The sequence below is a fragment of the Galeopterus variegatus genome, unplaced genomic scaffold (genome assembly GCF_000696425.1).
Source record: "Galeopterus variegatus unplaced genomic scaffold, G_variegatus-3.0.2 Scaffold164, whole genome shotgun sequence".
NCBI classification, from domain to species: domain Eukaryota; kingdom Metazoa; phylum Chordata; class Mammalia; order Dermoptera; family Cynocephalidae; genus Galeopterus; species Galeopterus variegatus.
In genome coordinates this window covers 545,742-556,973 of record NW_007726275.1, presented here as the reverse complement: position 1 = coordinate 556,973, position 11,232 = coordinate 545,742, and the positions used below count along the sequence as shown (strand labels likewise).

The 11,232-nt window shown below is 57.2% G+C and overlaps 3 protein-coding genes across 3 annotated transcripts in view; 2 read left to right on the top strand and 1 right to left on the bottom strand.

The window, feature by feature from the left end:
• Positions 1 to 4,023, top strand: POLR2J (polymerase (RNA) II (DNA directed) polypeptide J, 13.3kDa). Its single transcript, XM_008594499.1, has 4 exons — positions 1 to 127; positions 1,400 to 1,489; positions 2,843 to 3,017; positions 3,790 to 4,023. The coding sequence occupies exons 1-4, from the start codon at positions 75 to 77 to the stop codon at positions 3,823 to 3,825; spliced, it is 354 nt and encodes a 117-aa protein (XP_008592721.1). The 5' UTR covers positions 1 to 74; the 3' UTR covers positions 3,826 to 4,023.
• Positions 4,024 to 4,369: 346 nt separating this feature from the next.
• LRWD1 (leucine-rich repeats and WD repeat domain containing 1) lies at positions 4,370 to 10,852 on the bottom strand. Its single transcript, XM_008594645.1, has 15 exons — positions 10,846 to 10,852; positions 10,528 to 10,787; positions 10,306 to 10,422; positions 9,759 to 9,899; positions 9,436 to 9,540; positions 9,067 to 9,189; positions 8,873 to 8,987; positions 8,578 to 8,687; positions 8,169 to 8,376; positions 7,585 to 7,657; positions 7,351 to 7,491; positions 5,237 to 5,328; positions 4,917 to 5,072; positions 4,704 to 4,816; positions 4,370 to 4,628 (listed from the first exon to the last, which is right to left on the bottom strand). Exons 1-15 carry the CDS (start codon positions 10,850 to 10,852, stop codon positions 4,488 to 4,490), a joined length of 1,902 nt encoding a protein of 633 aa, XP_008592867.1. The 3' UTR covers positions 4,370 to 4,487.
• A 253-nt stretch (positions 10,853 to 11,105) lies between these two features.
• Positions 11,106 to 11,232, top strand: part of ALKBH4 (alkB, alkylation repair homolog 4 (E. coli)) — a 9,023-nt gene continuing 8,896 nt past the window's right edge. The window contains exon 1 of the mRNA XM_008594636.1: positions 11,106 to 11,154. Coding sequence (XP_008592858.1) covers positions 11,106 to 11,154 — 49 coding nt within the window. The remainder of the gene's footprint in view (positions 11,155 to 11,232) is intronic.

The following is an 11,232-nucleotide window of genomic DNA, read 5'->3' as shown; positions in this document are numbered from 1 at the left end:
AAGAGTTCGCCTTGTAGGGCTGGGGAGGAGGTGGGGGCGGCCACTTCGGGTCTGGACGCTGCCGTGGCGCTAGGATGAACGCCCCTCCCGCCTTCGAATCGTTCTTGCTCTTCGAGGGCGAGAAGAAGTGAGTGGGGCCTCCGGGACGGGGGCGGGCGGCGGCCTCGGCTCCTGTGGGCTCTGGCGGTCCTCCCGCCCGTGCTCGCGGGGGACGCAAGCAGCTTTTGCTCGAGCGTTTGCTAGGCCTGTGTGTGCCGCACTTAAGGCAATCCAGCGGGGCAGTGGCGAGTGTGCCCATTTTGCAGGTGAAGACACTGAGGCTCAGAGCAGTTGAGTAACTTGATCCAGAGACGCTGGAAATGGCGGGGCCTCTATTCGAACCCAGTGTCTGACTCCAAAATCCTTTTCTTCTGGGGTCTGGCGGCCTCCTCCCTTGTCTCCCGGCCTGTCACCTCCATCCTCCGTGAGACAGCCAGAGTGATGACTCTAGAGCTCATATCCAATCCGCCTTGATCCGACTGGCCTGTGTAAAACCAGCAGTGACCCCTCGTGCCTGCAGGTTGAAGGAATCCAGTGGTCCAGACAGCCTGGCCTTGGCTCCTTGTTCCCTCACTTAACAACTCTATCTTTGGGCAAGAGATTTGATCTGAGGCCCAGTTTCCTCATCTGGAAAATGGGCTTAGTATTACTGTATTTAATCATAGGGTTTTCTCTGAGAGATTAAATGAGTTAATTTGTATAAAGTGCTCATCCAGGGCTTATCACGTGAACACCTCGTAAACATTGGCTTTTCTTATTCTTAACAGCCTGGTATGCAGGGTTCTATAGTCTGGCCCTTGCCAGCCACTTCAGCCTCTTTTTAGAGCAAAGACTCTCAACTGGGGACCATATTGCCCCCCAGGGGACATTTGGCAATATCTGGAAAGTTTTGGTTGTCACAAGAGGGTTGCTACTGGCGTCCAGTGGGTAGAGGCTCGGGATGCTGCTAATGTCCTACAGTGTACAAGACAGCTCCCCATAGGAAATAACTGTCAGGCCTAAAATGTCAACGGTGCCATGGTTGAGAAACTGTTAGAAGAAAGGAGCAATCCACAGTAGGCGAGGGTTCCACAGTCAAGGGTAGGTGGGGTCAGTGCATAGACACTGTGCTGCTCTGTGTCAGAGAGCTCTTCGTGGGATGAAGAGATTAAGAAAGGCTTTCAGGAGGAGGGAGGGATCCCAAGGGAGCCCCTGCCCCTCATCTGCTGCCTCTGCCTCTTCCTAGGATCACCATTAACAATGTGCTGCTCTGTGTCAGAGAGCTCTTCGTGGGATGAAGAGATTAAGAAAGGCTTTCAGGAGGAGGGAGGGAGCCCAAGGGAGCCCCTGCCCCTCATCTGCTGCCTCTGCCTCTTCCTAGGATCACCATTAACAAGGACACCAAGGTACCCAATGCCTGTTTGTTCACCATCAACAAAGAAGACCACACACTAGGAAACATCATTAAATCGTAAGTTCCAGGGTAAAGGCTCTCAGGGGCTGTGTTGGATGGGGCTCTTTGGGGACAAAGCACACATTCCATAAGATTTTCTTCAGCCTCTCTGAGCTACAGGAAGTCCTTCTGGGTGCTTGCTGTGGCATTTCACAATTCCAGTACCCTTTTTTCAAAATGACGCCGACCCATATTGTTCACGTAAGCCACATTTCTGTGTTGGCTTAATTATCTGACTGCAGTGAATGTGCAGCAAGCCACAGAGAAGCAGACTACTTTTGTTTTCATGCTAATGAGCATTAAGAAGCAGTCAGGATTAGCTCCCCCCACACCACCCCTATTTGTGACAGTGACCTCAGTCACACCTGGCACTCTAAGGTTTATGTGGCAGAGATTGTAACCTCCATTGAATAAGGGAAAGGGGAAGATGCATGCTATGGTATCCAGTGCCCCTGGTGGGGTACCTAACATTGGTTGATGGGTGTCTGTTCACAGCAGTGAAGTCCTAGCCAGGTAGGTGGTCTGGGATTTGATTACTAGTCTGGTCCAGGGATGTGTCATTTCACTGCAGAAACTTGACTCCCCTCTGGTACCAGCAGTGAAGTCAGGCCTTTCGCAGGCCTGCATGTTTGAGGCTGTGGGCAGGAGCCTGCCTGATCTCCTGGTGCAATAGGGTGTGAGGATGCCCATCTTTCTGCCTGGATGACTCCTGCCCTGAGCCAAGCCAGCAGTGCACCTGGCTCTTCCGTGGCCCTGCTGCTCCTCTGCTGTGTAAGCCCAGTGGCCCCACTCTGCAAAGGCCCTCCCTCCTGGTGTGCAGACTCGACTCTGAGCTGCTGTAGGCAAGAGCACAGTACTGGGGCAGCCTCCACTGGCAGGGCCTTGTGTGTAAGAACAGCAGCTGTGCTGCCCAGAGGGCTTCCATTTCCATCTCACTAACTGCTTAGAGCCTGTACCCTCTCCTTGCTGCCTTTATTTGCTGTGCAGAAGCTCATTTTTGGCTGGGAACAGGACTTTTGTATTCTGGTTTACTGAACACTGGCTGGATGTTTACTCCTTTGGGAGGTCTCTTTGCTGAGATGGCAGTGTCCCTGACTTCCTCTGAGGGAAGAGGTTGCTGGAAACCCTCTTTCCTAGCTAGGGTCCTCAATCCCCATGGATGCAAGTTGTGTGTGTATGAGGGTGCCCCACAGGATATATCTTCTTGAAAGTGTGTTTTACTTGAAGATTTTTGGAAAAAGAACATCCCTTGTCTAGAAAGCTTGGTAAGCCGTGAGCTGGGGGCTGCCTGGCAGCCTTGAGGCCTGGCTTGGGCTGGAGCCCCAGGACACTGGGCTCAGCCTTCCTCACACTGTCCATCCTGTATCTCAGGCAGCTGTTGAAGGACCCACAGGTGCTATTTGCTGGCTACAAAGTCCCCCACCCCTTGGAGCACAAGATCATCATCCGTGTGCAGACCACACCAGACTACAGCCCCCAGGAGGCCTTCACCAATGCCATCACAGACCTCATCAGTGAGCTCTCTCTGTTGGAGGAGCGCTTCCGGGTGAGAAGCCCGGCATGCAGGGTGGGCAGGCCTGTGCCCCCACCTAGGATGGCCCCTGGGTGGTTTCCTCAGAGGTGTCTGTGGGGAGGGACAGTGGCAGTAACAGAGCAGGGATGTCCACTGCAGCCTCCAGAAAGTGTGGGCTAAGGGGCCATGGAGCTGAGGCCTGTGGCCTGCTGTCTGCCCTATGCATGGGAATCATACCTAGTGTCCCAGAGTCTCTCCTTGTGCACTCTTGCAGTCCTTATGGAAGCAGGGGACCTACTGCCTTTTGGGGCTGGCTCTTCCATGTCTCTCCTCTGTGGTGCTGGCTGCTCTGTGGTTTGTCAAGCCTGGAACTTCCGGGCATTTGTCTGTCTAGCAGGCAGCTCACCCCAGGTTGGGGTCACACCTGTTCCTGGCAGGACACCTCAGTGTTCAGAACAATTTAGAGTGGGAAAGAGCCAGAGTGTGAGATTTTCAAACTGTGTCTAAGTTGTATGCCCATCAGGAAGCAACTCTGCTCCACTGACTTCATTCCCACGCAGCAGCCGGGTGCTGCAGAGGATGGGTGGTTAGGCCAGCTCAGAGGGGCCCTTCGGCTATGGCTGCCCAACTCCCTGGAGCTGTTTGGGGCCTGGGGAGTGGGAGTGTAGCCAATGGCTGCCCTTTGGAGGAAGCCCATACCAGCAGTTTCCTGGCGGACACTGGTCAGGGGATGCTTGGGTTGCACTTACCAGCGCCCTTGCCCCAGTCATTCCAGCTGAGTTGCTGCTTTCCCCCTTTCCTCCAGGTGGCCATCAAAGACAAGCAAGAAGGAATTGAATAATGGGCTGGAAGGAGTCCTGCTTGGCCTGTGAGCCCAGTTCCTACCTGCACCAGGACCTCCTCCACAGGCACCAAGCAGAGACAGCGGCCAGTCCCAGCTGTAGCCCTCCTTGTAGCTATCCCAGCGCGCCCCCGACACTCTGTCCCGTACAGAGTCTATTTTATCTTCCTAATAAAGTATGGCAAGAAGAGACCTGAATGTGAGCTTAAGCCAAGATGACTTCAGAAGCAGATGAACTATCAGGCTCAGAGGAGGCAGATGACCCGTCTCAGAGGCCCTCTGGGGCCACATTTCAAAGAGTGGATTCGCCTAGAGACCCTGATTTCTGTGTGAGAGGTTGGCAGGGACAAACTCATTCTGGACCCAAACTAAGGAACCTGGGGGGCTACAGGGGAGGCAGTCTCGAGCAGAAGGGAATTGAGAAAACCCAGATGCTTCCATGAGTCTCTGTTCTAGAAGCCTCAGCTGCCAAATCTGCCTTTCTTAAACTAGAAACACAGGATGGGACCCGTGTAACCATAAACAGCTCTCCCCAGGCATTGTGTCCACAGTAGAGAGTTTAATAAAAATATCCACATAGAAAGACCCACCGTTAGCCCAGAAGCTGAATAAGTTAAGCTATGTCCCTGGAACTGCAATGAAGGCAGGAGCTCCTGCTTGAGCTAAGGTCTTTTCCAAATGGCTACAATGTTGGAGTCCGTCAGAGCGGTGAGGTAGGTAAAGGTGGGGTTGGCCACCACTGTGTTCACCATGGTCTTGGTCACCGTCTGGCCAAGGGCCCAGGGCTGGGGCCACTTGAGGATCTGGTGGGAAGAGAGAGGGGGCTGGGCTCCTGCTTCCCAGGGACCAGGCAGGGGGAGGAGTGAGCTGCACAGTACCTGTGTGGGGGCCTGCGGGGCTGCCGGCAGTGGAGGCGGCTGCTTCAGGATGTGTCTGACATCGTAGATCCACACGTTGCCCTCCTCGTCCCCACAGAGCACGATTCCCTCATCTGCCACAACAGGGGGGAGCCTAAGGTGGGGCAGGCGGTGGGGCAGGCGGTGGGGCAGAGCTCAAAGAGGTGGAGAGTGGGATGGGGCAGGTGGGCTCACCAGCGCAGGTGCTGAGTGAGAAGTAGGCCAGCTTGGTGGGTGACCACTGCAGGTGAGCCAGGACAACCACTGCCACCGTGGACTGGCTGCCCCGGCCTGCCCATGTCTGGCTCCAGCTCCACAGGCAGATGGTGCCCAGGCCATTCCCCTTGGAAGCTGCAGGGGAGAAGGGAGAACTGTGCATGGGTGGTCCTGTCCTCCCCAGACACCACCTTTTCCATACTGGAGATGCTGCAGAAGCCCTCAGACCTAAACACCAGCCCAGGGAAGTGCGACTCATCTGGGTCCCAGGAGGCCAGGCTGTCTCGAGCTGGGCTCACCCACAACATCCTTGTTCACAAATGCCAGTCCATCCACTCTCCGTCCAGAAGCCTCGGAGCCCTCGGAGAAGACAAACTCAACCTCACACATCCTGCGGGCAGCAGAAGACACCAGTCACATATCCCTTGCATGTACAAAGAACTGCTCATTCATTCAGACATCTCCTAGGCACCTGCTACAGGCTCTGCCCTGTGTTAAAAGGTTGGAAGGAGCAACCAAGAAGATATGTTCTTGGCCCCAGAGAGGTTCAGCTTTGCCCTTGAAGGGGAAGCCAGTGGCCAAGTCTCCTGAGTCAGACGTGGTGGGAACCTAGATATGCGTAGGGCCGATTCTTCCAGGATGGGTGTGGGTGATCAGGGTCTGGAGAGAGATGGTGCCCCCAGGACCAAGTGTGACACGAGCAGTTCAGGTGGCCATGTAGGGTGGGTGCTTCCGGGCCTTGTGCTGGGGCCCTGGGGGTGTGTGAAGGGGATTTGCTCTGACTCCAAGGACAGTGGTGAGTGGCTGCTGAATATTTCAAAGCTGAGAGTGTGTGTATGCGCTCTCATCTGTGCTTGGAAAGGCCACCAGCAGCTGCCCATTGTCTTGGAGAGGCCAGCCTGGAGGCAAGGCAGCTGCAGAGGGGATGGGGGAGAAAGGCCAAGAGACTTGGAGACCAGCAGACATGGGCAAGGAGGAAGGAAGGGAGAAGATAGGCCCAGCAGTAACTCGCAGATGTGCCAGGGATGAGAGAAGCCCATGGCCACGACTGACATGTGGCTGGACACCAGCACAGCCTCTACTGAGGCTTCCGCTGCTCCCCTGCATGCTGTGGTACTTTGCCCCCGCCACCCATGCTGACGTTCCTCCTGGGCTGTTCACTGTATTTAGGGTGAAATTCAAAATCTTACCATGGCCAACAAAGCCCAGTGCACCCTGGCCCCAGCAACCTCACCACTCACTCTGGGCCACTTCCACCTGTTTTGCTAAGCTGTGGCCAAGGGTGCATGGTTGGCCAGCTCTCCCCACCACTGGCCCTTTGCATGTGTGGTTCCTCTGCACTAGCACCTCCCCTCTCTGCCTGGCTGAATCATTCGTAGGGCTTGAGGTGGGGGTGGGGGTGTGCATGAGCCTGAGAGCCGATCCGTCTGCCACTGGTCACCTCAGCAGAGTCTGTTACTCTTTTCTTTGTAGCTGCTGTCACACTGTGGGGTTTTAATTGGCTATCTTTGCCGAATGCCTGTCTTCCCTGCTAGTCTGTGGGCCCCAGAGGGCAGGGACCCTGTGCTGAGCACAGTCTCAGGGCTTTCCAGGTGGTACAGGTGAGCCACAGGGCCTGCATGGCAGTTCCAGAGCCTCCTCCCTGCCCAGAGACCATCTCATTTGCCCTCCACTAGTGTGGGACTAAAATCACAATCCCCTCTTTACACACGAGTACATTACACTAGGTCAGAGAATGTCAAGGTGAGCCACAGGGCCTGCATGGCAGTTCCAGAGCCTCCTCCCTGCCCAGAGACCATCTCATTTGCCCTCCACTAGTGCGGGACTAAAATCACAATCCCCTCTTTACACACGAGTACATTACACTAGGTCAGAGAATGTCACATTGCTGATGAGTAATAGGATCTGGGCTCAACCACTGGTCTCACTGTGATGCTAAAGCCCCAAGTAAAGGGCCGGCCCGGTGGCGCGCTCGGTAGAGTGCGGCGCTTGGGAGTGCAGACGCGCTCCCGCCGAGGGTTCGGATCCCATATAGAGACTGGTCCGCTCACTGGTTGAGCGTGGTGCGGGCGCGACACCAAGGGTTGCGATCCCGTTGCTGGTCGCGGTACGGGCGTGACACCGAGGGTTGCAATCCCGTTACCGGTCACAAAAAAAGACAAAAAGGAAAAAAAAAAAAAAAAAAAAGCCCCAAGTAAAGGTGAGATCACAGTCCAATCCCACAGCTCACCACCAGGGAGGAAGGCATCATGGGGTCTTATCCTCGAGAGCCTAGCAGGAGGTAGGGAAAGGACAGCTCTGCCTGTGGCTGCCCAGGGCAGGGGGTGTGGTATGCTTGGGCTGACAGAGCCCACTGGGCCTGACAGCAGCCTAGCTCCACAGTCTGGCTTCTGTAGCATCCCCCCGGCCTCACCTCCTCTTCTGGGGCTGGTCCAGCCGCACGTCCCAGCAGCAGCAGCCACCCTCACAGCCAGCCAGCAGGTAGGCGTCTGGGCAGGAGGCGACGGGGCAGAGGCGCAGGGGGATGGAGGTGGTATCGAGCGTGAGCAGCTGGCTGCAGTGGGTGAGTGGGAGCACATGAGCCCACGGATCCGGGCATCCACCTGCCCAGCTTCTGGCCCCTCCCCAGCCCTGGCCAACGCATCACCTGGCCTGGAATTCGTAGTCGTGGTTGGGCACCCCAATGTCCCAGAGGATGATCCGCTTGTCATAGGAGGCCGCTGAGGAGGGGTGGGGAAGGGGAGAGGTGGCCCTGAGGAGGCCCTGCATCCTCCTGCAGGCTGCATCTCAGACCCAGACTGGGGTCCTGAGGCCAGCCCCTCCGAGGCAGGGAGACAGGAAGACTCCGGGGCCCACAATCTGCATTTTGCTCTAGGCTAACGTGCAGCAACCATCTTTGCAGCTCATACACCACCCTTGTTGGGTTCACCACACCTGGAGGACCAGGGGTATCCACCCATGTCACTTAAACAGGGGAACAGGGTGGCCCAGGTTGTCAGAAACCCCTAAGGTCACAGAGCTGGCTGGGGATAAAGCCAGGATCCAAACCCAGTCAGTTGACCAAAAAGCTGCATCACTTCCTACCAAATCCAGAGCTGAACAAAGGCCTGGACGGGGACCCCTGCAGCTGCCTGAGCTCCTTACCATCCCAGGGAGGGGAGTGCAGAGGCCATCAGGGTGGCAGGACATGGGTGCTTGGGTATCCCCAGGAGTGTGGGGAGAGGGTCTTACTGAACAGATGGGTCTCGTGGGTGGGGCTGAAGCAGAGGGTGGCAATGGCCTTCTTATGGGCCCGGATGACCCCGCAGCAAAAGCCGGCACGCACATGTAGCAGACGAACCAGGCCCCGCAGGCCTGCGACTGCCAGCACACTCCAACGCTTCTTGTGGCCTGCCTGTGTGACTACCATCAGGGCTGTCCATGCCACTGAGAAGAACTCCTGTGGAGGGAGTGAGGGAGGTGGTCCTGGGGCAGAGCTACTGGTATGAACATGCACGCAGGACTGGGCCTGGGGAAGTGAGGCCCAGCATAGATGGGAAAGGTCACGGTGAAGAGGTGGTCGAGCCTGGACCCCCAATGCCAGCACCCCTGATCCTGCAGCCAGCCTACCCCCCTGTGGGAACAGGGCCCTGGCACTCACCTCACCAGGTGCCTTGTACTTGTGGAGTACAATGCCCGTCTGGCAGTCTATCACACAAACGGCCTCCCCACCACACGTGGCCACGGTCTGGGATGTGGCCCCTAAGCGCCCTGTTTTGAGGGGGTCAACTGAGTGAAAACTTTTTCTGCAAAGTTCCTCCGTGAAGCTCCCTCCTCCCAGCCTGGACACCATCTTTTCAGCTGCGCCTCTTCTGAGTCCCCATCCCTCCAGGCTTCCCCCTTTGTTTTCTGAGACCCTCCCTGTCCCACAGCCCTGCCTGCCCACAAGGATGTACCCTCGTCCCAGGCTGGCTCGAAGGCACAGGCCCACAGCTGGGTCTCGAGGTCCCGAGGGCTGTTGTTCTTGCTGTGGCACTGCAGGAAGTGCAGGGGCTCTAGCTGCAGGGCAGGCTGTGGGGGCAAAGTGGGGTCAGAGCTGCCCCAGCCCTGGCACACCCAACACACACTCCCTGCCACTTCACCAGCTTACCTGGCTGCCATCAGAGCTCACGGGGCTGCCCTCCATCTGGGCCAAAGGGGAGGCACACACCCGCTTATTGGGAGAGAGGTTGAGCGGGGTATCGGCTGGCCGTTTCAAGACCACCAGCTTGGCCTGTGGAGGGTGCCTTGTGACTGTGTGCCCATCTGTGTGGGCTTCCTTCCTCCCCATTGCAGGCTGGACTGCGCCTTCCCATGGTACAGGAGGTAGGGGCTGGTCTGGGGTCGCAAAGGGAGCTAGCTTGGGCATCAGCAACTATTTCCTGTGCCCATTTCCAGGACCTCCTGCTTTTCTGCAGCTTCCCCAGGCAGAAAGAGCCAAGGCAGGCGGGCCCTGGGAGCCATAAAGAGGTGTACTCACCTGAGGCCTGCAGGCAGCTGTGGCTTCTGTGGGCCCCACTGGGTTGTCTGCCTCATACACTTGGGTCCCACCGGAGGCCACCAGCTCCTCAGAGATCATCCGCACCTAGGTGGGGCCAGGATATCAGGCTGCTGAGCAAGGACCTGGGTGCCCCCAGCCCCTCTCCGGATGCCTGGTCAGATGGAGCTTGTGCTTCCTGAGTTGGAAGAAGACAGCTCCAGCCAACAGGGCTGCCTTCCCTGACCCACCCCACTCCCCAGAAATCTCCAGGTCAGCTGAGGCCCATGGGAGCTGACTCCAAGCACAGTGGGATGAAGACATACCCGCCACTGGGTGAACTCGCTGAGGGACTCGGGCCCATAGTGGACGTCTCTGACGGCAGACCTCACGAAGTCCGCCTGGGCCTTCTCAGCCTCCTCTTCAGGGCCCAGTGCGGCCATGAACTTCTCCCAATGAGCTGTGACCTGGTGTGAGAGGGACCAGATCCAGGACCAGCCCACATCAGCTCTCCTGGACCTCTGCCCCCAATCTCCTCATGGTCACAGGTATCTCAACCTCACCACCTGTTGGAAGCCTCCAGAACCACAGCTTCTTATCTGCACAACCTGAGCCATACACACACATCAGAAAAACTTAGCACAAAGTTACTCTGACAAGTATCTCAGCCTCCCTCTCTGTGCCCTGCCTGCACACCTGGAGGGCAGGAACCCCCAAGGACAGAGAAGGAAACACCACAGCCACACTTAGAATACACAGCAGGCAAAGAGCCCCTAGCCCCCTCCTCAATGTCCTCCAAATGTCCCATTCTGTCACTCCCTCCTTAGTGCCCCTACTGCTCCAAGCACACCTCAAACTTCCCATCCTCCTTACTCTGTTGATCAGCTCCCGGTTCAGGTTCTCCACCTGAGAGCACGTTGTGGACGCATCCTTGCCATTGACCTTACGGAGCTTAGGCAGGAGAAAGGAGACCTTCAGTTTATCGCTGACCTGGGAGATGAAGGAATAGTGTGGCTCAGGGGCTACTGAGCCTGAGCCCAACAGAATCCTGGCTCCAGGCAAGGGACTGGGGAAGGGAGAGGAGTTCCCACTCACTGTCAGGAAGGGGTTGCCTTCCAGGCTGAGCTCCTCCAGCTGCGGGAACTGGCACAAGGCGGTGACGTCCCCCAGCTGGTTGTTGGCGCAGCGGAGGATGCGCAGATGCGATAGGCCCAGGTCAGCGGGCAGCGTGTCCAGCTGGTTGTTGGAGAGGTCCAGCTCTTGCAGCTGCGTCAGGCGGCCCAGGAGCTTGGGGTCCAAGTGCTCTGAGAGCAGCTTCAGCCCTGACAGGCTGGGGTGGAGGCAGACCGGGAAGTCTCAGGGGGCAGGCAGGCCTCCCACCCCACACCAGTCTGCCTCGGAAGGCTTTTTCACCCGACATTTCTTTTGCATGCACAGCTTCCCCTGCTTTTAAAAAATTCTTGTAACTACTTTTGAACTCGGGGCAACGTGGCCCCCTCAGGATGCTTTTCCTGATCCTCTGGAGGCTCCTCTATGCTTCCCAGGCCCCCTAACTATCTCAACAGGTTGCCCAATCCTCCTTCTGCAAGACTGTCCCCCTAGCAGCCCCGGCCCTCTTCAGGGGTAAGGCCCCACCCGGCGCATCTCATAACAGAAGACGTTTGGCGCGAGCGATGACAGATTCCGCCGAACTGAGAGGGCGAGAACAGGGACAGGCGAGGAGTGGGGAAGGGTCCCAGCCTTTTTCTCGACCGCCCGGCGACCCGGGCCGGGGTGGCAGGCTGTGGGGCCCCGGCCCCG